Genomic DNA, 25121 nt, shown 5'->3' with positions numbered 1-25121 from the left:
TCCGGTCTGGCCTCTCCCGAGCCCCGGAGCCCCGAGCCCGGCCTCGCCGTCCCCGTCCCGGCGCCGCGGGCAGGAGGAGCCGCGCTCCGGGGCTGGGCCCGGGCGGGGAGCGGGGACCGGCGGCCGAAGCCCCGCGTTCCCTCCCCGCGCTGCCCGCGGCTCCGGGCGCGGTCCCCGACGGTGCCGGTATCACGGAACCGGCACCGGCCGCTCCGCGCAGGCCCCCAATAAAGGCTGGAGACCGGCGCTGGGGCTGCCCGGGTCCCGCCTGCGCGGGTCCATCAGCACCGGCCAGGGAGGGCCCAGCCCGACGCCGTGGGGCCGGGGCTCTGCTGCCAGACCCCGCAGCAGCAACCGGCGCCGGTTCGAGACCCCGGGCTCCGCTCAGGGCCCTTGTCCCGGCCCGGCGCTGGCCCAAGGGGCCTCGCTTCGAGCCCCCACAGCTGCAGCACCGAGTCCCGGGGCCCGGCGGGGCCGGGCCATGGCGGCTCCATTCCAAACCCTAAAGCTGCCCAAGTGAGCCTGGGGCTGGGCCCCAACAAGGCAGGAACTGGTGCTGCCCCCAGCCCCAAAACACAGCACACAGGGGCTCCTGCCAAGGCCTCAAAGGGGCCCAGCTGAGCCGGGTTTCACCCTCCCAAAATGCAGCACCTGGGCTCTGCTCCACAGCCCTAACACAGCCAACTGGCACCAGTTCTGAGCCCCAACAACCCCAGGCTTGGTGTCTGTTGCTGAGCCCCATCTCCTCCCCACCAAAACACAGGGCTTGGTCTCCTTTTCTGAGCCCGAAACCTGGCTCCAAAAACACAGGACTTTTTTAGTCTCTGAGCCCAAAAAAACCACAGGACTTTATGAGTTGCAGGGCCCTAGAACTGGCCAAATGAGCCTGGTACCAAGCCCCCAAAACACAGGACTTCTTAGGCTCTGTTTTCAAACACTGACATGCAGGACTTAGGCTCTTTTTTTTCAAGACCTTAAACTGTCCACATGAGCCTGGTTTCACACTCCCAAAATGCAGGACTTAGGCTCTTGCTTCTGAGCCCAAATAAATGCATGACTTCTTAGTGTGTGTTTCAGAGCCCTACAACTGGCCAAATGAGCCTGGTACTGAGCCCCCAGAAACTCAGGACTTAGTCTCTGTTGTACATGCACGACTTAGACTCTGTTTCTGAGCCCCAAAACACAGGGCTTGGTCTCTGTTTTCAAGACCTTAAACTGCACACATGAGCCTGGTTTCGCCCTCCCAAAATGCAGCACTTGGGCTCTGCTCCACAGCCCTAACACGGCCAACCGGGACCAGTTCCGAGCCCCAACAGCCCAGGACTTGGTGTCTGTTGCTGAGCCCCATCTCCTCCCCACCAAAACACAGGGCTTGGTCTCAATTTCTGAGCCCTAAACCTGGTCAAATGAGCCTGGCTCCAAAAACGCGGGACTTAGTCTCCGTTTCTGAGACTGAAAAAACACATAACTTTATTAGTATGAGTTGCAGGGCCCTACAACTGGCCAAATGAGCCTGGTATCAAGCCCCCAAAACACAGGACTTCTTAGGCTCTGTTGTTCAAACACTGACACAAAGGACTCAGGCTGTTTCTGAGCCCCAACACACAGGGTTTGGGCTCTGTTTTCAAGACCTTAAACTGCCCAGCTGGGCCTGGTTTCACACTCCCAATATGCAGGACTTGGGCTCTGTTGTTCAAGCACTGACACGCAGCACTCAGGTTGTTTCTGAGCCCCAAACGCAGGGCTTGGTCTCCGTTTTCAAGATGTGAAGGTGCCCGGCTCAGCCGCATCCGGGGTGCCCGTTTCCGAGCCCCCAAACCCACACGGCTTGGTCTCTGCCTTCCCAGCTGGGTGCGGGACCCCAGCAGCCGCTCTCACGGCCGGCAAACGGGGGACCCGGCCCCTGAGCCCCGGCCCGCGGCTGCAAACCCCTCGGCTCTGTCTCTGCCCCAGGAGCCGCTTTCTCCGCGGAGCCCCCCGAGCTCCTTCTCCCTCTCGCCGGCCCAGCTCCTGCTGCCTGAAAACCCCGAGCCGGGCCCGCTTCGGAGCCCCGCAGCACCCCCGGGACGGGCTGAGCCCCAGAACAGGCCCCGAGCCGGGTGTCCGTCTCCCCGCACCCCCCACCCCGTCTCCGCTGCCCAGCCCCAAAACCGGTCCCAGCTCCGGGCCCCCCCGGTGCCGTGTCGGGACGGGCCCCCAGCCCCCGCGGGGCCGGGCGGTGCTTGGGAACGGGACGGGGGCACCCGCGGGGCGGCACCGGCCCCGGGGGCCGCGGGCGGCTCGGGCGAGGACGGGGGGCGCCGGGCTCCGGCCCTCGGGGCTTTATTCCCCGGCGCCCCGAGCCTCGACGCTCCTCCGAGCCCCGGCCCCGCTCGCCCGCACACCCCGCCCCGGGGCCGCCCCGCCGCGGCCTCGGCCCCGCTCCCCGCTCCTCACCTGGGGCGGGCGGACACCGCCCCACGGCTCCGAGCGCCCGGGGCTCCCGGCGCGGGGCCGGGTCCAGCTCCCCGACGCCCGCGGAGCCGCCGCAGCCCCCGCCCGGGGACCGGACCCGGCCCGGCGGAGCCCCGGGAGCAGGCGGGGGGAAGATGGCGGCCGGAAGATGGCGGACAGAGGATGGCGGCCGCCGAGGGCCAAAACTCCCCTCGCCCCGCTCCGCGCAGGTGCTCTGGGGCCCCGCCCCGCCCGGGGGCGGGCTCTGCCGGCGGGGCGGGGCGTGATTGGAGCGGGGAGCGGCTGGTGGGCGGGGCGTCCGTTCGGCCGCCGGGTCCTAGCGCCCGTCCTCCCCTTGTCCGCGCCGAGGACGCTGCGGGCGGGCACCGACCCCGCCGCTCGGCCCCCTCCCCGCTAAGCCCGGCTCACCCCCCCCGGCCCGCCCGGGTCTTCTGGGTCTTCCCAAAAAGGGAGCGGGGTCCCCGAGGGCAAGGCGGGCCGGGCATCCCCCCGCTCCAGAGCATCCCTGCCCGGGGGGTCCCGCTCTCCCCAGCTCCTCTCGGGTCGGGGGGGTCCCGGTTTCGGTCCCTTCCAGCTCTCGGGCCGGCAGCCCCGGAGCTCGGACAGCACAAGGTCCCGGCGGGAGCGGGCCAGAACCCCCCGTACCCCTCCTCCCGTCACCCGTCCCACCCTGGCCCCGAATCGGTCCCCTTCGGTTCCCCCCACCGGGGACCCCAGGGACGTGGTCAGCTTCCCTCTGCTTTTTTTTTTTTGCTCCATTTCCTCCAAAAAAGGAGGCTTCTGCGGATGCTCGGCCCCTGCCCGGGCCTGCGCATCCCTGCCTTTCTGTTTTTTAGACACCTGGATCATTCCTCTGGCTATGAAGTACAGGACAAACCTCGCAAAGGCTCTAAAATACGCCTTAAAAATAAAGCGCCCGAACTTGTCATTTGAAAGGAAGAAAAGGCACTGACAGAAGTGTCATTACAGCGTATTGGCTGAGAGGGTCAAGTCACCGTGATGCAAACGCAGCAATTAACTTTGAATTAACTCCAATTAACTCCCCTAATGTGCCTGAGGATCTCCTGTGGCAAGCCCAGAGGAAACTTTTTGTGCTCCAGTTAGCAATAAGCCTTGCAAGTTGTTATTCTTTCAAAGACTAACATTGACAGCTGAGGTTACCAGTAATATTTGGGCTTTTTGCTTGCACTTGAGCCCCCAGGAGTCCAATATACTCTTTAAATACATGGCTGATGGGGTTAGGAGGAGTGCACAGGATTTTTCTGCCTGCTATGGTTTTGCCAGCTGGGATGGAGACATCTCAGCAAAGCCTGAAGCCACACGCCCGGGCTGAGCACCAGCAGCCCCTTCCTTTGGCCGCTCACCTCCTCCTTTGGTTTCAGGGAGTTTTTGACCCTGGAGCTACTTTGATTTCACGCAAACTGCTTGCTTCTAGCAAAAGCAAAGCAGAAGCCAGCAGTTCCGCAGCCAGCGCCGTGCCCCACTTCTCCTGGCCAGCTTTGCCCTCGGCCGCTTCAAGCTGCCTCAAGCTTTGAGAGCTCGAGAGCCGCAGGCGCGACGAGCAGAGAGCGACGGGGCGGCGGAGGGGATCTGGAAGCCCCCGGGATGCAGCAAGGTCAGGCCAGCAGCTCCCCCGTGATCCCCCATCCAACAGCGATGCCGATGCACGAGCCCACGGCGGAGGACAGAGCCCACCCGGGATGCTCCAGCACCCACGAGCACCCCAAGCGCCCAGCCGTCCTGCCCCGCTTTGCTGCTCCCTGCACGGCCCTGGTGCCGGGGACGGTCGAGGAGGAACCTGGCAGCCTTCCCCCAAACTGCACCAAGGGTCCGTGCCACCACCCTCCGCGGTTGGGCACAGCGGGAGACAGGCAGCATAAAGCGAAAGGCAGAGACTTGCCAGCATCACTATATTTATTTTTCACTCCAAAGCAAGCCACGCCGATTTTACCGACACGCTCTCCAGGCAACCGCCTGACGTTAAGGCAATTTTTTCAGATGTATAAAACATTTTCCTCCGCTGCAGCTGCCATCCCTGGGGCTGCCTGCGCCCACCGCCTCAGCGCATCGTCACCAGCTCTTCGGCAGAAGTGGGGTGAATGGCGACAGTGTTGTCCAGGTCGGCCTTGGTGGCCCCCATTTTGATGGCCACGGCAAAGCCCTGCAGCATTTCGTCGCAGCCCAGCCCTTGCATGTGCAATCCCACCACCTTTGGGGAAGAAGCGAGAGGCCGGATGGGACCCAGCACTGGCAAAATCCAGGCTGAACACTGGGCTTGGTGCTGGGGGAGCTGGATCCCAGCCCAAGACCTGGTAGAAGCAGGGCGGAGCTGACCACGCTGGGACAAGAGGACAGCCAGCCACGGTCTCTGCCACCCCCCCCGAAGCACCCAGCTGTCCCCCCTGCTCCCCTCCACGCACCTTCTCCTCCTTGCCAACGCACACCAGCTTCATGACGCACTTGACCTTCCTCTGGGTGATGGCGTGGTACAGGGGGGTGAAGGACGTGCTGTAGATCTTCACGTTCTCCCTCCCGTGCGTGGCCACGGCTTCGTCTGCAGCAGAAGACACGGCACGTAGCTCAAGGGGACGCACCGTATTCACGAGGCGTTTATAAAGAGGGAGTCAAAGCACGTTTTGCAAGGCTCAGGCCGCTTGCCGGAGATCAGATCGTTTCCTCGAGCATCAAACCAGCAGCTCTGAGCCACAATGTCCCCAGCCAAAGAGGTCCCCCCCCGTGCCCTGTCTGTCCCCACCTTCGGTGAGGCCCACGGTGCCGATGGGCGGGTGGCTGAAGACGACGGTGGGGATGTCATGGTAGTCCAGCCGGGACTCGGGCTTGTCCTCGAAGAGCCTGTGGGCCAGCTTTCTGCCGGCTGCGATGGCCACTGTGGGGAGGGATGGGGAGCCTGAGCTGCGGCACAGCGCGGCACCGAGGGGCCGGGGAGAGCGGCACGGCCACGGTACCTGGGGTGAGGAGGGCTCTCCCGCAGACGTCCCCGACGGCGTAGACCCCTCGCCTCGTGGTGTTCTGGTACTCGTCCACCACGACATGGCCCTTGGCGTCCACCTGCACGCCCTGCCGCGGAAACAGCAGCCACCTCGGCACGCGCCCCAGGAGGGATTGGGAAAAGCGATGCCCACGGGGGATTCATGCCGGTGGCCAACGTGTTCCCAGCTGAGGGCGGGGTATGGTGGGAACACCATCCTGTGGTAGGCTCCGGAGGTCCATGGGACCCCTGGAGAACTGAGGGACCCCCAGAGACCTGTGGGAACCCCAGAGACCCGAGGGACCCCTGGAGACCCATAGGAAACCTGGAGACCCATGGGACCTCTGGAGACCCATGGGACCCCCAGAGACCTGTGGGAACCCCAGAGACCTGAGGAACCCCTGGAGACCTGATGGGCCCCTGGAGACCCATGGGAACCCCAGAGAGCCATGGGACCCCATAGATCCATGGGACCCCTGGAGACCTGACAGGCTCCTGGAGACCCATGGGACCCCCAGAGACCTGAGGGACCCCTGGAGACCTGAGGGAACCCCAGAGACCTGTGGGAACCTTAGAGACCCATGGGACCCTGGAGACCCATGGGACCCCTGGAGACCTGATGGACCCCTGGAGACCCATGGGAACCCCAGAGACCTGTGGGACCCCCAGAGACCTGTGGGACCCCTGGAGACCTGATGGGTGCCTGGAGACCCATGGGAACCCTGGAGACCTGTGGGACCCCCAGAGACCTGAGGGACCCCTGGAGACCCGATGGACCCCTGGAGACCCATGGGACCCTGGAGACCTGTGGGACCCCCGGAGACCTGAGGGAACCCTGGAGACCTGTAGGAGACCTGGAGGAACCCTGGAGACCAGAGGGACCCCAGAAGACCTAAGGGACCCCCCGGAGACCTGTGGGACCCCCCGGAGACCCACGGGCATCCTCACACCAGCATGCAAAAGGCCATGCTGCCATCTCACCACTCTGTCCAGGCACAGCTCCTCGGTGTTGGGCTCCCGCCCCACAGCCCACAGCAGGCAGTCCACGTCCCGGATCACTCCCTCCGTTGGCTTGCGGCCAGGCACCGCGGAGGTCACCGTCACATCCAGCAGCCCGCAGCGGGATTTGGTGACCGTCTTGACCTGTGGGGAACAACAGGAGCCGCAGAGGGAGAAGGTGCCGACGGCTTTTGCCTTGCAACAGATGACAGCGGCCGCACCGCAAAACCAGGGATGCCGCCAAAGCCGTGGCCCGGCGAGCGGCCCCCAAAACGCCGGCTTTCCCCCCGGCCCTGCCTCTCCAGGAGGGAAGGGATGAGCCATGGGGTTGCTCTTCACGCCTGTACCTGCGAGTGCTTCCAGACGTCCACCCCGGTGTTCTCCAGCTCCTGAGTGCAGTTCGAGCTGATCATGGAGTCGAAGGTCCTCAGGACCTGGGCAGGGACCCACCAGCCCCGTCAGACGAGGGTCTGCAGGCGAAGGCACCCACCTGGCAGCCCCCTCCACCAACATTTCCCTTCGCCCGTGCCTCAGCCAGGCCCAGAGGGGTTTAGGGCACTCCTGCTTAATGATAAAGCTCTCCTCTGTTTGTTTTGCCTTTATTTTTTTTTTTCCTTTTTTTCAAGTCGCGACTTGAAATAAAGCTCAAGGAAGGAGGAAACGGGTGTGGTGGCACGCACGGCTGCAGAAATGCCAGGCACGTGGGTTGGTGCTGCCGAAATCCTCCCGGCAGCACACCTACGCTCTTCTTCTCGCCCCGTCCGTCCCCGCCAGCCCCTCCTTACACCCGACAGCTTAACGCCACCGTCCTCCACATCGCCGTTTCCACCCTCCCGAACCTGCGCCGACTCGGACCCTCCTTTACCAGCTCACGGGAGCTGCTGACCAGAAAACCCCAGCAGACTGGGATGCAGCTCCGGGTGGGAAGCGCGGCTGGGGAGAGCTGGCGGCGCTACCTTGTCTTGGCGGATCAGCAGGGATGACTTGGAGCCCAGCGTGGAAAGGATCCCTGCGATTTCCACGGCGATGTAGCCGGCACCGACAATAACGCTGCGCCTGCGGAGAAGCGACGATGCCGTGCGCGGGCGTGCCGAGCCACCGGCGGCGTTGAGCCGGGGGTTGAGCCCCGCTTTTACCTGGGCAGCTCTTCCAGGTCGAAGAAGCCATCGCTGGTGATCCCCAGGCTGGCACCTGGAAAGCAGAGCCCCTTTCGTACCCCTCGCCAGGCCCCCTTCCCGCCTCCACCTCCCCAAACCCGCTTTGCTTTGGCAGACCTCTCTCCGGGCAGCTTGGGGAATTTTGTCGGGCTCACCGGGAATTTCGCTGTCAGGAGGGACGGCCGGGCGCCCGCCCGTGGCTATAAGGATGTGAGGAGCTGTGTACTTTTTCCCATCCACTTCGATGGTAGGCTCGGGGTCGGCGGTGAACTTGCCGTAGCCCCGAATGATGTCGATGTGAGCCTTAGGGGATTAACAATGACGTGATTAACAGCAGGAGGAGGTGCGAGGGCCAGCTAACGGAGCCAGGCCTTGCGCAGTCAGGGGACACCTGTTAAGGCTGGAAAAATGGCCAAAAATCCAGCAGCGCCCGCTTGCCCGCTCAGCTCACGGGACAAAGGCATCCTCACCTTCTTTATGTTATTCTCATAGATCTCATTCAGGCGCCTCACGTAAGCATCGCGCTTCTCTTTAATCGTTCTGGAACAGAGCAGGGGCTTACTGTCACCGCGAGCGAATGAACCTACAGAGCTCAGCAAAAACCAATTCAATCCCTTCGGTACGCGCCGCAAAGCAAAATGGCCCCGAGTTACCCAGCAGGCAGTCGCCTTCCCCCCCCCATGCCAGGTTTTTGTGCCTGCCTTCCCCGCATCCCTCTTTTCCAGAACCTCTTCCCCGCGGCTGGTTTGCCACCCTTCCGTTCCAAAATAACAGCAGGAATCCCGGCCACGTAACCAGCTCAGCATCCTTTGAGCGAAGCCTCAAAGCGGGCAGGGACCCCTTCGGGGTGGACGCCGAGGGACGGGGCCGCAGCGCTGGCCTGTGGCCGCTTCCCGCGGGATACGCGCCGGGAGAGGCTCGTTTCCAACCGGCTCTTTCCATACTTACCTCCAGTTGAACCTGACGCCGGGCGTTTCGAAGCCGTAGTCGGCGTGATCGTGGACGAACTCCGCGTGGACCGCCGCGTTCCACATCACCTGCCCGCACAAACCGCGGGTCAGCTCGGGAAGACCGGTTTGATTTTGGGAAAACCCCTGCCACGCTTCCCGATGCCTCACCTCTGCCCGGAGCAGCCCATGGGATGCGGGTCTCGAGCTTCACGGCATCTCGATGGCTCGACACGCTCCGAGCCCCCGCTTCCCCCCCGCTCCCTCCTCCCCACGCCCCGCGCCAGCACCTCCCCGCAATTCGGCACGCACCCACGCCAGACCCGCCCCACGGCCGAGGCGCCGCTGGAGCCGGCGGCGAAAGCCCCCTCACCTTCTTTGGCACGCACCCGACGTTGACCTAGGGGGAAATAAGAGCAAGTCTCAGCCTTAAGGCTTCGTTTTTTGAAGGCGAGCCTCTGGAGAGCATCCCACGTCAGGCTGGTACCGAATCCCAGCTCTCTGCCCAGGAAAATAAAGGCAGGATTACGGGTTTCGGGCAAAAGAGGGCTGTAACCCCCTTCAGTGCCTCAAGGTCTTGTGGTTTGCCTGTTTGCTTGTACTTCCTTGAAGGAGATTACGAAAGGTGCAGAGTCTTCAAATGCAAGTTTGTTTTTTGGTTTTTTTTTCATTGATCATTTAAGAGATTTACCAGGAGAAGGGTGTTTGCCACCCCTTTCCCACGCTTCTGGTCCTACTACGGCAACTCTCGCAGGGGAATGCGCTTAAAGCACAAAGCCGGAGCCTGTCCCTGCCTTGCCTGAGGAACGAGTTTGTTTTTTTTCTGCTTCTTACCGGCTCGCCGTGCCTGCTTAGTTCTGCTTTGCTGCCTTCCAGCGCTAACCGAGTCAGCAGTTGTGCCGCGCAGCCCCGGGCCCCGTCAGCATCCCTTTATCGGCCTAAAAACACCCAGAAAACACCCGCACCCTCCCCGGAGCGAGGGGGAACGGGACGCGGCCCCTTTCCACGCCAAGGCAGCTCCACGGGCAACTCTCCGCAGCCGGGACGGCGACTCCTGCCCTCCCCGTTTGCCCGCAGGACCCGTCCTTATCGCCGTACCCCAGGGTGGGAGCAGATCTCCCCCCACCCCTGGGTGCCCCCGGGACTCACGCAGGTCCCCCCGAAGCGGAGGGGTTCCACCAAGGCGACTCGGGCTCCCAGCTCCGCTGCCCGTCGGGCTCCTGCCAGTCCCCCGGACCCACCGCCCAGCACCAAGAGCTCGTAGGCGGCCGCCGCCATGGCTCCGGGAATCGGTATGGGCCCGCTGCTCCGCCCCGGGGCTGCTCCGGTCCTCCCCCGGGGTTGCTCCGGTCCTCCCCCGGGGCCACCCCGCTGCTCCGCCCCATCCCTGCCCGCCCCATCACAGCACGGCGGCTTGGGGCTGACAACGGCAAGTTTATTGGTTTAGGTAGAGCGAGGAGGATTTGCGAAGCGTTTCCAGGACAAATGTACAGAGGGGAGAGAGGGGAAAATAACAAAAGGAAACGGCGACAACAGCAGCCAAAAAAAAAAAAAAAAAAAAAAAAAAAAAAGGGGGGCGGGGACGCAGGATCAACACGGAACGGGAATCGAGCTAAAAAGGGAACGCTTTTCTCCGTGTTATGACAACGTACTCCCAAGCAGGAATTGCATCCTTTCTCCAGTTAAGTCGATCGGTCTTCCAAATAAAATAAAAGAGTGGTGGGGGAAGAAGTTAGTGTGCATTGCCCTCGGAAAGAGACTCTTAATTCATGCCAGTTAAACACTAGAACTAAAAATTTACAAAGAAGCGCCAAAGGAGATGGAAGTGTTATTAGAGTTACCTTTTCCTCTCTGAACAGTCCAGGAGAAAAAAAAAAAAACAAAAACAATGACTACAAATACAGCAGGCAAACTGACTGTTGGACTGATGGGCATAGGATATATTTAGTGTTGTAAGGAATTCAGTCTCAAGTTGTGCTAAATGCTCTTCGGCCTCTGTATGGCACGTTTTGGTCCATGATGGGGATTTTCAAGTTGAGACGAACCCCGATTTCTTACAGAAACGTGTAAATATTGTCGCTCTTTAAAACGCCAGGTGTACTTCCCTCTACAAAGGTTAGGAGAGGTTTATAGGAAGTAGTCTGGGGTACGGCGGGTAACGTGAGGCTCTCCACGACGAGGTGCTGGGTCAAACTGGAGGCTGCAGGAAAGAAAAAGGGATCATTTTCCCTCCTCCACAAGGTATTTCCTAACGCCCCAATAAATACTAGACTTGCTCTCCTGCTGCTACTGATTTACTCATCCTAGCCACTTCCACATAAAACGTTCCAGGTCCCAAAACCAAGCATCCGTGGGAGTTAAAACTCATCAGCTGGTCGGACGGCTGCTTACGGAGTGACCACCACCCAGCAGCCCGTCGCTACTGTCACGCGAGCTCAGCTGAACGCAGAATTCGGACTCTCTCACCCACCTTTACAAAGCCAAAGTGCTCCCCAAAATAAAAATAAATACATAAATCAATCTGCCTTTACTCTCTCCATCAAGCTCGGGCAGTAGAGGGATTAACAAAATGCAGAAGGTCCAACTCTGGTCCAGAGAGCCAGGACAAGGAGATAATGCAGTACCCAAGAGAAGCTTTTAAGAGCTTAACTCACTACTTGTTTTCAGATATTCTTGCAGGTAGAGCACGCAATGTTAATTCCAGAGTGGTCTGAGCTGGCTTTTCATGAAAGAACCCCTTTGGAAAGGATCAGACATTCCTCGCAATACAGAACAGTTAGGAAGAGAGAACAGCCCAAGCCAGGTTACTCACAAGGAATATTTTAAAGTGTCATCTAGTTCCATGATAGCAGCCTGGTTCCCACAACGGTAACAGTAATTGGGTGCACTGAAAATGGTAACCACATTTCGGTCGTGGCACCAATTATAACCCTGCCAGAAAAAGAGAAAAAAAAGGTTTCTGCTAAACCTCAAACCTCAGCCTGTCTGAAGTTCCTCGTAAGGCCTGAAACCATCCAAGGTATTTGTGAAACTGTAGACTTCTCATAAGTATTTCCAACTGATTTAGTTTCATTTAAGAAGTACCTTACCGCAAGAACAAGCGGCAGCTACCTAGCAAAAGCAGCTTCGAGCACTCTACAGAGAGATCAGTCGTTCGTCACTCGTGTGTTTTATCCATTTAGTATACAAATTACGGATCGTACCACAAAGAAACCTCGAGATTTTCAGGTACGCCTTCAGCTTTCATCCACCACAAACGAGAATTCGCCCACTGGATGCGAGCAACTTCTGACACACAGTACCACTTAAGGGATCTATTTGAACGAGATTTTAAAATTACATCTGCTCCATTGACCCACCTGGCATTTTTCCAGCAAGACGTACAAGAATAGCCTACCAACAGCCGAAATTATGGCTTAATCCCTGTCACAGGCTGCCGAGTATTATAGAACAGCCTGTTTTAACGCAGCAGCAAAGTAGAGCAGTCAGCGTGTAAGGAGATTATTACTTCCACAAATGGGGTGTGACAGGGTCCCTTTGGCAATTTACTTTGGGGGAGGAGGGCGGAACACCCCCTTATTTACATCGCAGGTCAAAGCACATCATTTTACGTTGCTTCTTGTTTTCACATGATTCGAGTCCCTCTTTGGTATTGACTTGCACAACATTTAGGTGTCAGCTTATGCAAACCCATAAGCGGAAGGTCTCGCAGAGGAGACCAGAATTTGCATCTCTGTTTTGTTAGCCCCATCTAGCAGAGCGCTTGCCCTACCTCCATGACAAGTTGGTGAGCACGGGAGACCAGTGTGAGACCATTGGCATGGTTAAATGTTTCAGAAATATCTTGCCCAAACGTGTAGCCAGCACCACGTGGAGATATACCCCAGCCGCCACGATCATCCGGATCCGACCATAACAGATCACACATAGGACCCTTGAAAAAGATTAAGTGTTCTTCATCAGACCGTTAGCAAGACTGTTATAAAAAGGCATTTTTAACATACATTTTATTTGCAGTAGAATCCTTCTCTGCACAAGGCACATGACTTTATTTAACACACATAATACTGGCTAGTTACTCACCGTATCAGTCAGCATCCTTCCCAAAGAATTGAATACAAACACAGCTGACTAAGCAGGCCATGAAACCAGAAAACTGTTCCCATCTCCTCTTCCATGCACACCGTTCACCATTTCACTTCAAGCAGCCAGAGATATAAAGAGAGCGAGCAGATCCACGTTCTTACTCCCAGCTCTCACAGTATAATAAAAAAAGGCCACGTGAGATGGTGTGCACGTCCAAGGATACACAACGGGTTCGCTGGTGCCAGCCAAGTTGCAATGAATTAAAAGGAAACGACCTGTAGGAGGCTATGAACTAACTGCTCCAGAGATTGATGGTAAGCCTTCAGCAGCCCTTCTGGCAGGGTATTAATCATTTAATTTCCTCTCCTACACAGTCTACTGTTGGACTTGACGTAATCAAAAAAATCCTGGTGTACATCTGTCCTGGTTTCAGCTGGGATAGAGCTAATTTTCTTCCTAGTAGCAGGCATAGTGCTGTGTTTTGGATTTAGGATGAGAATAATGTTGGTAACACACTGATGGTTTAGTTGTTTTTAAGTACTGCTTATGCTAGGCAAGGACTTTTCACCTTCCCATGCTCTGCCAGGTGCACAAGAAACTGGGAGGGGGCACAGCCAGAATAGCTGATCCAAACTGGCCAAAGGGCTATTCCATACCATATGGCATCATGGGCAGTATAGGAACTGGGGGGGTTGGCCGGGGAGCAGCGATCGCTGCTCAGGGACTGGCTGGGTATTGGTCAGCAGGCGGTGAGCAATTGCATTGTGCATCACTTGCTTTGTATTATATAATTATTATCATTATTATATTTATTAACATCATTACCATTTTACTTTATTTCCATTATTAAACTGTTCTTATCTCAGCCCAGGAGTGTTTCTCTCTCTTACTCCTCCGATTCTCTCCCCCATCCCACTGGGACAGGAGCAGTGAGCGAGCAGCCGCGTGGTGCTGAGTTGCTGGCTGGGGCTAAACCACGACATCATCTTCGAACAGTCAGAGCTGAAGCTCAGCGGCTCCTCTTGCTGAGCTACCAAGGGGCAGTAAAGACACTCTAGTATTTTATCCAAGCCGGCTGCCGTTTCCTACCCGCCGATCTGAGCTCTGTGGTAGGGATCACACTGACTACATGTGGAGGTCCTCAGGATAGCCAGATTTCAGCACACAGATATGCAGCACAGGACTGGGAAAACCACAGAGCAACAATCTAATCATTACTCCTAGCTACAGGTAGATGTCCCAGCAGTTAGCCCCCACCCCCGATTCTGGGAGTAATTTACACAGCTTATTTCAGGTTTTTGGAAGGCTTGGACAGACCTCGCTGCGTTGTTCTTGCTGTTACACCAAAGACGTTGCAGGACAAGCAGTTCATTTTCATCTGGGAACATTCAAGCCCATTTGTAAGCCCCAACCGCTCCACTACAGAAGAGCCACTTGCTACCCTGGGAGCTCAGAAGGTGGTTTCTTCAGTCCTGATCTCAGGCCCCCAGAAAGTGGTAAACTAAGTGAAACACCACAAAAGAAAGGATTGGCTGGGGAGGAAGGATGGTGATACAACACAGCTTCAACGTGGTGGTTGTCTGTTCACAACCCAGTCTGTGATAAGGCTGAAGGTAGTAAACACCTTCCCCTGCCAAATACTACTCTTTGAGTCAGCGTGACAGTCAAAAACCCCCCGTAATTGTGAAAAACAGCTGTGAAACCCCCTTTTGTAGATTGCTGTCATCAAAGTATGTTGACTTGCGTATGTTTTGCCCAAATGTATGTTCATCTGCTCTAGTTCTTAGAAAGGCAATAATCTGCTGTGTAACTGCGTGTCTCGCTGTTTAAATGGATTTCAGTGTGAGGCTACACATTTTCCACCAACAGATTTCTAAGTTTATGATGCATTTCCTTTCCTGTTACCTCATGTGGAACTTCCTGCAGGCGGTCCAGAGCCCTGATATGATCCAGTGTATCTATGGACGGAGAGAGGCCACCGTGGAGACAGAATATCTGTTCCGGAAAAAAAGAAAATAAAAAAAAAAGAGCAAACCGTTCAGTGCATACTGTTACGGGAAGACTGATCTCACAAATAGCTGTTTTTAACTCTTATCATTCTTTTACAATTACAGCCACATCACCCTCATGGCAGAGAAACCAAATTTAATTCCTGCAGAAGGAAACAAAACTAAAAGGCTGCACCTTGCATAGAAAGATCAGAGCAACAGCAAAGATACTATGCCTTCTGTTTTAAGAATATCTTGCCTCACAGCCACAACTCAACTGGCATCTAACGTCTCACAAGGGGATCCCTGCTTGTTGAGCGGTCATTTAAAATGAACTACACTTGCAATACCCTGCCATTCCTTCGGCAGCAGAATCAAAAGCCTTCCCGCACCATCAGCTTGTAGTTACACCTCACTAAATTCTTCCCCAAACCCACAATGAGTACATGGGGTTTAAAAAAAATTCGGATCACAAGTTAAGGGACCTTGTTTGAGACTGTTCATGTAGAGGTCAGACCATACGGTCTGCATAACTCTGAAATGGAGCGTGTTCCTTACTCAGGGCTTACCTGGCCATCTACTAGAGCTGTAAGTGGAAGATAATCAAACAGATCTGTGAAATACTTCCAGACGTTGGCGTTGCCATACTTTCGCAGACATTCATCATAAAAGCCATACACTTGTGTAATTTGTCTGCTTTCGTGATTGCCCCTCAGTATTGTAATGCGTTCTGGGTAACGCACCTATTGACAAAGAAAACTCTTCTTTAACACAAGAGTTGTACCATCAATATGGAAAGAAATAGTAAGAGAGTATTTCAAACAGCAGTCAAGCATTGAGCTCTGTTATAGAACAGCAAGTCCATCAACGCATTTCCATTCACATCCGTCCAGCTCAAGCCGACGGCAGCGTCAATGGGAAGAGCAATTTTTTCAAAACTCCCCAAAAGCACAGTTTTGCCCAAGGCTGCTGTAGAAAAGCTGTCAAACCGTACCTTCAACGCTACTAGAAGAGTCACCGTTTCCACCGAGTAATAGCCTCTGTCCACGTAGTCTCCCATGAACAGGTAATTTGTGTCTGGCGATTTCCCACCAATTCTAAAGAGTTCCATAAGGTCGTGGAATTGACCGTGGACATCCCCACAGACGGTGACGGGGCAACGTACCTCTTGCACATTCGATTCTTTTGTGAGGATTTCTTTAGCCTAGCAAGAAAAACACATTTAAGGTAAAAAGGTAGGAAGCTCCTCCATAAGAAGGGGCAGATGTTATTCCACTGCATTGGCACTGGAAACCTGATTTCACTCCAGTAGCTCAAGCTGACCACTGGAAAAACACTTTGTTGGGTAAGCAAAGACAAAGTGCATTTTACAAATCCCTGTGCACAAAGACAAGCAGGTTTGCTACTGCAAGGCCAGGTCATTAAGATCTTACTGTACCACAAGCACTGACAAACAAATTCAAAAAAAGTAACTAAACAAGTTAATTCCCAGCCTCCCCTGAAATGAAGCGGTGCGAACATCAAAACTTGCACTGGATATACAACTTCCATCACCACTGGGCTTCACCCATGTGCTTCTTCCAAACATTTCTCAAGCGCAGACCAGATGAAGCACTGTTCCAGTAAGCTTCATTAGCATCATGGGCAGATGTTATCTTCTTAAGCACAACTGATTTTTTTTTTAACATACAGATTTTGACAGATTTCTCCATCTACCTGTTCAAAACAGCTCGGGTCTGTTCGTCTCAGCTATGTGAACTACGGCAGCACTCTAATCTGACTGCCGAAGTCAAGTGCTATTCCATTTCACAACACCCAGAAGCTTTTACCTCAAGAACCACAGCTGTCCCCTCAGTATTGCCGGCCATCCCATGTCCTGGCAGCAAGAGTTCAGTGAGAAACTCGTGTAAACAGCGATTAGTCAATACTCTTGCCGTCTGCTGTAAGAGCAGCAATACCAGAGGAGACAGTGCGTGCCACTCAGGCAACTATTACGGTTTTTTGAACAACTTGATTTGCAAAAGCACACGTAAAGCTAGATACTGTTTGATACTTAAGACTAGTAGGAAAACTATGACCTCCTAGACTTCTGATAGAAGTCATCTGACTTGCAACGATGCACTTGAGACTCCCTCCTGCCACATTTTAGTCTGACTACCATCTCAGTTGCTCAACGGATCGCTCTCAATCCCACGCAGCCATGTGGAACCACTCGTGTTGCCACCTTCGCTGGCAACACAGCAGCAGGCTGGAACAACTCTTCTGCCAGCACTGACAGCTACTCCTCACCGCCTTCCGCAGCAGGCTGGAACAACTCTTCTGCCAGCACTGACAGCTACTCCTCACCGCCTTCCTCCTCTGGGATCCCTCAAGGCTTTCCCCTGTCGCCGCACACCCGTAAGCCTCAAGCGCTCTCCCAAGACCACGATTTTGCAGCAGCGGGTCCGTGCCATGGAGACAGCACTACAAACAGCACGCTCAGTCCATACGGACAAAGCCAGCTCATCGTGCGATCACTGAGCAGAGATGATGTTAAGAAAGGCTGCACGCGACAAAGCGGCTCATCTGGCAGAAATGCTGGGCAACCACTACGGCACCAGATGAGCTCAGCTGCGTTACTCCGCCAAACAATAACCAACGCGAGCGCCGGTGCCGGGGGTTGATGGGGCTGCCCCAGCTCTCCGGAGGTGCTGCACTTTCAGATTGCATTGCAGTGAGTACGAGATGACTAGAGCCGTACGTCAGGAGAGGGAACCTTCTCTGCACGTTGCCAGAACACATGGGAACTAACAAATCCACTTCCCTTGCAGAGGGGCATATTTCTTCTTCTTGCTTATGCTACCGAGGAAAACAAGTATTCCTAAGCTTCACTTTACTAACCTGGCACAGACCATCACTGCATATGCAAGAGGCGCTTCTCTCGCCCAGGGCACTTTTTGCCTGCCAGATTTCCAATCCTCTTCCAAGCACAACAGTTAAGCAACTTCTAAAGGCAGGTCACACAGAACTGGAAAAGCAAAGTCAGAGGCAATTTAAACATATGGAGCCACAAGCAGCTTCCCTGCCCATACCCAGCTGGCAACAAAATGACCACAGACGGAGGGATGGCATCCCTGGATTTAGTCATCTCCTCCTCTACACCCAGCAGTTCCTCTGCTAATTACAGCCATGTAATGTAGCCTATCTGCACTACCTTATTATCATTATCAAACATCATGTTTGGTTTGCTGCCTCCAGCACATCAACTGATGCAGATCAGCGCTCCAGGCACATCTGAGGCACGGAAAACACCCACAGAAAGGCTCAGTCCAATTCGGACAAAAGGGATGAAAGATCACAGTGCTGAACAGTCACCAGCAGGCAATGACCTGGCTATTCATCGCCAAGTCCCTTCGCTCAGGATGATGTAGCTCCAACCTGCTGCTACCAGGAAGAAGCTGCTTACCGAGGACACCCTCAGTGGGCTCCCCAAGGATGCCTGTGTTCACATCCAAACGTTCACTGCCTTGCCTCTTTTAGGGAAAGGGAGTATTTGGAAAGAATAACTAAACCCCAAGCGGTCAAGGGCTTGGACAACATCCAGCGTGCCCCTTGCACGGTATGTAACCCGAGAGATGTGACCCCGATCCTCAAAGACACATCCTGCACACAGACTCAGTGACAGGGGGTCTGCCTAAACTGACTGGACACTGCTGAAGGTGTTGCATCTCTGAGTGCAATACTAGTACTCAAATTCTGTTCAAATATCTTTAAAAGCACCCATAGGACCTTTTGAGAGCTTCTGCCCTCTGGGAGAGACGAATATAAAACACAGTCACAAAACAGCTGCTCAGTGTGTTGTGACTTGCACAAAGAAGCAGACGGGGTTTTCTTGTAAGCTGGAGCTAACTTCATCACAGGTTAAGGTGCAAGGTGTTATCTGCCTTTTCATATCACACATACCGCTCCCTTCCCATATGCGTAGAAAGAAAGACACTTACTTCAAGCCTCCAGGGAAAAGATGTAGGACACTGCACAGATACCATACATACTTACCAACGTCTCAACCACATCATCACTCTCCACCTCTCTGATCTTCCCAGAAAACCCACGCACCCATCCTGAGAACGTGTACAGGTAAAGCAGCACAGGCAAGAGAGAAGAGCTCCTTTTGTGAAATAATGGGGCAAACATACTCACGTTAAACGCATCCTAGGAAGGTGCGCCAGCCCGAGTCTGACTTTCTAATGCAGAACAAGCCCTTTAAAATCTTAAGCATCGTTAAAACCATCCCAGAAAAGCGGCAACTAACCAGTGCACTCTGCTTGCCTATTTCACTGTGCAGAGCTAACACTAAAGTCAAATGACTTAAAATAACAAAAGCACCATTACAAAACAAGGATAAAAAAAACTCTGATGCAAGTGAGTTTGCCCAGGTAAAATGCCCTGCATTATTGTCATTTACATACTTAAGAAGGCTGATAATAACTACGACTTCAAGTCATATTTTAGCTACCTTAGAAAACGGTGACTCATGTTATCAGCTTCCTAAGCATGTGTCCTAATTGTTTTGGATGAAAACCATATCCGGGTCAGAATAAAAAGAAGCAGCTTTTAGGTATTATTAAATAAACCTCCATTAAGCACAATAGTTACCATGTCTGTGCTCAAAACTACTTTGAAGAGTAAACTATTTGTTGGCTGTGAGCTTGCCCATCATCTCAACTCCCCTCTCTTTCTCCAGTTTTAGATTCTGTAGATCGCCTTTGGAGACCGGAACACAAGCTTGTCTGCCGCCCAGTCCTCAGTCTGCACAGAGGGAGGCTGGAGAACACACGTCCCAATAATTTACTGCGTTATCCTCGCAAGAGGAAACAGAGCTGTCTCAGGGCTTGAACGCAACCCATTAATGCGCTGCTCTGAAACCTGAGATGCTACACTGGCTTTGAGACTACCATCGGGATCACCAGGAGACCAATCCCTCTGTGAGAGACTTAACAATCAAATCCACATCAACTGTCACGCTGCTCAGATGTTTCTATGATAACTGTGTAGGCTGATTCCACGGGTGAGGGGATTACGATCCAACCAGGAGGCAGACTTGCAGCACTGCACTTTCTCTAGAGAAAACCAAAGACCCCAAGCACCTACTTTGCCTACAAGATCTTTGGAGAGCACAGAAACTCAACTCCTTCTGGAAGATTCATTTACTGCATCACGAGCTCAGTTTGACCCATAGAGGCTCTTACTTCAGGAATCAGAGAAACCAGCTATGGAGTTTCTGATCAAAATTCAAGTGAACCGTCATTCCATCAGCTGCGACAGACCAAACTACGATGCCAGCCAGTGTGCTGAGGATATTAAAATCTCAAGGACCTTGGCCTGAGCAAGAACCAGCTAGATTCTCCCCAAATGAGATGGAAGCCGGAGGGACAGAGCTGTCCTGCCCTTCAGCAACATGGCAGCAGAGGACATCCGGAGCCTCAGGAGTGACAGGACTGTCAAGGTGCACACGTGCTCCTAGAGGTACCTGGGCCAGCATAGCCTGGGTTGAGCATCATCGCTGGAGAGATGAAATATTCCTGGCCACGACTCAACACAACACTCAATTTCATGGTTTGAACAGTGTCCAGGATGCTACTTGGCTCCGTCACTCGTACTAATTTCACCAATTAGTGCAGAAGAGCTTGCTAACTCGTTCTCCTAAATTTATGCTCAGGTGAAACGATCTTGGAGAGCAGAAGCATGATAGGTAAGTGCCAGTAACAGCAATACTCCCTACAGCATCAACTGGCTCCTGCTGCTTAGTTTGAAGAATCAGTTTACAATTACCATTCAATAACCGTACAAGAAATGCAAGTCTTCATTAGCGATTAGAATCCTTCTCCTCCCACCGCTTCACAACACAAAGCTCTCAAGCTGCTCACAGCAACGAGACTGTAACCTTTCTTACACATCCAAAGAACAAGGATAGAAAAAAAACAAGCTACAAAGAAAGAGACGGTTATGGATGGTTGCTTGCCTGTGTTTAATTTAAGAGACAGCCTTTTGCTTGCCTTCTTTCATATCCCATTGTATTACCTTGGTGAAAAACCCTTTTCCCTGGGATAAGTAGGATGGCTCTCAACTCCCTCACCTGCACCACAATTCATTTGCTGACCTGACCTTTAAAACAGAAGTATTCATAGATTTCCGTGTCCAAACTCAGGAGCATTTCCTATTAAACGAATCCAACTTCTTGGCCTTTTAGCCTGACTTTAGCTGTCCAAACTACAGGTTACAACCTGTGCAAGTTCAAAGGCAGCTCAATACAGCCAGCACTACCCTGCTATCAGTACCCAAGTTAACAATTTCAAACCTAGCGCCAGCACAGAAAGCTGCCATGGCACCTCCGATGAAGTGCAGACATAATCCAAGGCAGAACTCCATAGGTTTTCACTGCCTATTTAATGAGAGCAGAAAAAGGTTTAAACAACCTTCTGCCATAAAGAGAGGCTAATACCATGATGTTAAGAGTAGTAGTATGAGATGCAAGACGTCCGACGCACATTTCCCCGTCACGCTGGAACATTTCTCCTGTCTACAAGTTCCAGTAGTGATCATAATTGCTTGTCCTTCTATTATCCTTTAAATGTCTGCATGAGTCTAGCTAGATTTCATTTTAAAGACCAGCAGAATGGGAAACAAGTGTTCTCATGTTGTCTTGAGATGACATCTTGATTAACTGCACGAAGAATACAAGACTGATTAGCTGCTGCCATGATGTCGTAACTGGGTAGGTGAAGACAGAATGTCATTTTTACAGGTGCAAATTTCAGAAACTTTCAGAATGTAGAATAATTTGGCATACCTTCATCAATCCCAGCTACGTCCAACCTTTCCCTCATTACTGTCCAATATACCAGCAACTAAAACCAAGAATGACCCGCACATGCAAGTCTGGGATTGGTTTCTTGAGGTTTTATTTTCTCCTCATTTTGATTTAAACCTTTTTTTTTTTTTTAACTACCACACTCTTCCACAAATTTAAACCTGAGGGAGGAGGCACTATTGTGCTTGGCCTCTTAGAAATAAGTCACACAAAAGGGAGTGCTAAGGAGCGAGACAAGGTTGGTAAGGGTTTCTCCAAATATTATCTCTAAGAAACAAACCAAACCAGCTTTCTGGCGGGGCTGCTCTGCACCAAAACCAAGCCTGCACACCCAAAAGTTTTTGTAAGCTCCTTTCCACTACCAGCTGGGTGATACAACCAGTCCCCAAAAACTTAAGAATAAGCCAGGTAAGAGCATTGCAGAGTATTTACTTCATACCCGAGCCATTTTGCTCAGTTACCTGCACCCTTGAAGAACGAAGTGCAGGGATAGATCGACATTCGTTTCAGGCTGTGCACCACGGGTTCAGGGTTCCTACCTGCCATCTAGATGACAAATACCCTCTCCACCTCCAGCTGCAACGCGGTGCGCTGAGCCATCGCTCTCCCTATTTACTGTGCAAGCCCTGCCGTACAGCCACGATCTGCTGGCACTGTCCTCCAGCTTCTCAAAACACAGCAGCCACAGCTCCTTAATTAACAACGCAGCCGGAGAAGAAGGGAAATGGTTTTCTGTAACAGCTTGCTGGTTAGAACAGCAGTTACCAACCAGCAATGCTTGAAGCAAGGCACAGATCACGCTAATAAATTATTTTGGGCTTATTAGCTGGGCCTCATGCAGGAGACAGCACAGGCACAAGGAGCTATTACTCACTCTTCAAGATACATCTACTCTTCAAGCCACTGCTGTTGCTCCCTGCTGCAGCACCAGCCCTTCTCACCACACTCCCTCGGAACTGATGGAGCTCTGGAGAAAGAGCCATAAAACAAATGGACAGCCCCAGCGTGGGATAAAAAAAGCGAAAGGGGGAAAGAAAAGAAAAGTTGGGTGGGGACTAGCTAGGTATCAGGACCACTGGTGAAGGTGTTTGCCAGGAAGCCAGAGTCCTGCATAGTCTCTGCCTGTGGCATTCAAACGAACAGCTCCTACCTTTCCAATGAGCACCCCTGGCACGTTACGAGGTTGCAGCGCAGACCCTCTCTACTGTTCAGATCTTATCACTGTGGTAGTCTACCGGGGATCCAATAGAAGGAAATAGCTGCATCTTCTGAAGCCGGCACCGAGATGTTTAGTCACCAGCCATAATGTGTTGCCCTGAACAGGCATCAGAAAACGCGTTCCACTTCTGAGAGAACTGAGACACACAGGTGATAATGTGACAATGCCAAGTTCGCCATCAGCAACATGATGCTAAAGGGAACGCCAAACTAACTACTCTACCCTCTGCGCCTGATAATTATCAGTCCATCCAGGAAAGGAAGCTGAGAGCTTCTCTGGACCACCTGATGCACAGCAATGGTCTCCGCTGGTCACTGAGATAAGAAGCAAACAGAAAGAATAATCTTTGTTACTACATCTGTCACCACTTGAATTCTTTAACTATCACATCTTGCCAAGTCCAAAGAAAATCCTAACTCAGTCATAGATCGCAGTATTGAGGGAGTGTTCACGCAGAGGTATTTAACTTCTCAGACAAAATCCAACACAAGTCTAAAAATTGGTCTCCTGATGAGGGGACTCTCTTGACTCTCTAGACTCTCTTGAGAGTCTACACTAAACAAGTCCAAACGGGAATTGGCCGAAGGACTGTCCAAACCACAGTCCGAAATAGCAGACGGTGTCCTTTATCCAACCATTTCTTGTTCTATTTTAGTCTCCCTCAGCAGCCTGTAAGCCTCTGTTTAGTTTGGCAGTACAGCTTATCTCTTATCCCCCTCTGCTTTCCTAGATTACACATCGGAAGTCAGAAGGTTTCCACGTTGATTCAAAGTTGACTTTTCAGTACGTGGCTACTACGCATTACGAGACACAAGGGTGAAGAGCAACATGAGGCCCCTGAAAGACAGAACACATTTCTCCCTGCGCACACCACCCCCAAACCTCCCCCCCATTTAGATGAACCCAAAGCCAAAAGGTAAAAACCCTACTACTGAGGTTTGTGAAAAAAATCCTATAGCCATGGCACTTTCGACGCCAGAAACACAGTGCCACTGTACGCAGGAGGACTCCAAATCTCAGATACAGCACAGGCAGCATCGTGGTCTCACAGAGAGCCAAGTGAGGCGAAGCATACCTGTTTCCCCGTCAGAGCATCCCACAGGCTCCCACTGCCATGTTCGGCAGCGGGGCTGAGCTATCGCAAACCCCAACCCCGAGCCAAACCGCCCCGCCTTGCAGGGCTGCCGGCCGGGGACTCACCTGCTACCAGCACCAGGCCCTAGAGGCGAGGCCAAACCGGGCCCGGCCCCGCGGGCTCCGCACTCACCTTCTCGCAGAGGCTGCGGACCTGGCTCTCGCTCAGCTGCCGGCACTCGTTCAGCTGCTCGATCCACTGGTCCAGCTCCTTGGCGAAACCCTTCTCCTCCATGGCGGCGGCGGCAGCGGCGCTGCCCGCCGGGTGGAGCCGGGCCGGGGGCCGGGCAGGGCCCCCCGCCGCTCTCGGGACCCGCGAAGCCCGGGCCCGCCTAACGCTGGCAGCGCAACAACCGGAACGCGCGGCCTGCTCCGCTGCGCGTAATGGCGGCTTCCCCCCCCCCCTCCGCCGCCGCTTCCCCGGGTCCTGCGCACTTCCGGCCACACCCACCCCGCGTGACCGGCGCGCACTTCCGGGCCGCCACGGCGCAGGCGCCCCCCTCAGGGCTCCGCCCTTCGCTGCCAGCGGTCGCCGCCTGTCGTGAGGCGATCGCCGCCGCCCGGCTCGCCCGCGGTTCTCCATCCTCGCCCCGCCGCTGGTTACGGTGAAGCGGGGTCTGAGAGGGGCGAGGCGGAGGCCGGGCCCCGTCCCTCTCGGCTGGCGGCAGGGGCTTAACGGGGAGCGGGCCGGAGCGCGGTCCCCGTCCTCCTTACCCCCCCCCCCCCCACCCCCCTCCGCCGCGTTTGGGGTTTAACGTGAGGAAGGGAGGGAGGTCGGGCGTGCAGCCGGCCCCGGCGGGCTTGGCTTGCGGCAGAGCCCGGCTCCTGACAGCCTGGGGGGCTGCGGGCGTTACGGGTCGGCCGGCGACAGGCTCCAGGGGAGGCGGGAGCCAGCCAGTAGAGACCGGCCCGGGAAGGAAAAGGTGAACTGCCTGTCAGGACAGGCCTCGTTTCTCCTTTCCACACCACCTGCGACTCAGGAGGCCACTTCTGTTTTCATTTCAATTTCAGCGCACACATATTTACAATGCACGGGGTCTCGCTGCCGCTGTTCGAACTGAGACGGTCGCTCTGTGCCACCCAAAGCGGCTCTAACGCCTTACGGTACAAATGGAAATAAATCACGGAAAGTTGGTGCAAATTTCACCCTGTAAGAGGCCAACACAAAGCACATGCATGATTTTAAGTCCCACTAAAATCCTGAAATGCAGAACTTCCATGCTGCTAGGGTGGCTGTGGTCTCCTGCCCGGGCACCTCCCGCTCTGAGACGAAAAACTTAATGGGGTGGCGGGAAGCA

At 54.2% G+C, this 25121-nt stretch overlaps 2 protein-coding genes across 11 annotated transcripts; both read right to left on the bottom strand.

Moving 5' to 3' along the window:
• Positions 1-4367: 4367 nt before the first annotated feature.
• GSR (glutathione-disulfide reductase) lies at positions 4368-9824 on the bottom strand. 5 transcript variants are annotated; one of them, XM_075709221.1, is made up of 13 exons: positions 9696-9824; positions 8920-8946; positions 8548-8636; positions 8070-8139; positions 7755-7902; positions 7579-7633; positions 7399-7498; positions 6790-6876; positions 6425-6586; positions 5421-5532; positions 5210-5341; positions 4875-5008; positions 4472-4663 (listed from the first exon to the last, which is right to left on the bottom strand). In XM_075709221.1, exons 1-13 carry the CDS (start codon positions 9822-9824, stop codon positions 4514-4516), a joined length of 1395 nt encoding a protein of 464 aa, XP_075565336.1. In that variant the 3' UTR covers positions 4472-4513. The 5 variants fall into 5 exon arrangements, with proteins under 5 accessions (XP_075565334.1, XP_075565332.1, XP_075565336.1 ...); XM_075709222.1 differs by lacking the exons at positions 8920-8946; positions 9696-9824 and having other exon boundaries at positions 5421-5523; positions 8548-8783; XM_075709219.1 differs by lacking the exons at positions 5210-5341; positions 8920-8946; positions 9696-9824 and having other exon boundaries at positions 4368-4663; positions 5421-5785; positions 5900-6586; positions 8548-8783.
• PPP2CB (protein phosphatase 2 catalytic subunit beta) lies at positions 8872-24067 on the bottom strand. Of its 6 annotated transcripts, XR_012831009.1 has the most exons (8): positions 23957-24067; positions 15615-15824; positions 15190-15363; positions 14538-14627; positions 12319-12480; positions 11359-11477; positions 10388-10746; positions 8872-8946 (listed from the first exon to the last, which is right to left on the bottom strand). XR_012831009.1 is itself a non-coding variant. In XM_075709223.1 (7 exons), the coding sequence occupies exons 1-7, from the start codon at positions 24056-24058 to the stop codon at positions 10674-10676; spliced, it is 930 nt and encodes a 309-aa protein (XP_075565338.1). In that variant the 5' UTR covers positions 24059-24067; the 3' UTR covers positions 9950-10673. The 6 variants fall into 6 exon arrangements, 4 of the variants coding, with proteins under 4 accessions (XP_075565338.1, XP_075565342.1, XP_075565340.1 ...); XM_075709223.1 differs by lacking the exon at positions 8872-8946 and having other exon boundaries at positions 9950-10746; XM_075709227.1 differs by lacking the exons at positions 8872-8946; positions 23957-24067 and adding an exon at positions 22621-22662 and having other exon boundaries at positions 9950-10746.
• Positions 24068-25121: the final 1054 nt, after the last annotated feature.

The sequence above is a fragment of the Pelecanus crispus genome, chromosome 4 (genome assembly GCF_030463565.1).
Source record: "Pelecanus crispus isolate bPelCri1 chromosome 4, bPelCri1.pri, whole genome shotgun sequence".
NCBI classification, from domain to species: Eukaryota; Metazoa; Chordata; class Aves; order Pelecaniformes; family Pelecanidae; genus Pelecanus; species Pelecanus crispus.
The sequence above is the reverse complement of the archived record's forward strand: the minus strand, read 5'-3'. Positions and strand labels throughout refer to the sequence as shown.

Bases quoted from the DNA above. Each gene is read 5' to 3' on its own strand.
- GSR (XM_075709217.1), bottom strand. From the start codon at position 8,633: ATGTGGAACGCGGCGGTCCACGCGGAGTTCGTCCACGATCACGCCGAC. The intron at 7,903-8,069 runs GTGAGGATGCCT...TAATCCCCTAAG, and splicing joins ATGAGAATAACATAAAGAAG to GCTCACATCGACATCATTCG. The intron at 7,634-7,754 runs GTGAGCCCGACA...TCTGCTTTCCAG, and splicing joins TCCTGACAGCGAAATTCCCG to GTGCCAGCCTGGGGATCACC.
- PPP2CB (XM_075709223.1), bottom strand. From the start codon at position 24,058: ATGGAGGAGAAGGGTTTCGCCAAGGAGCTGGACCAGTGGATCGAGCAG. The intron at 15,825-23,956 runs GTGAGTGCGGAG...TTTTCTTGCTAG, and splicing joins TCCGCAGCCTCTGCGAGAAG to GCTAAAGAAATCCTCACAAA. The intron at 11,478-12,318 runs GTAGGGCAAGCG...TTTTTCTGGCAG, and splicing joins CTCACCAACTTGTCATGGAG to GGTTATAATTGGTGCCACGA.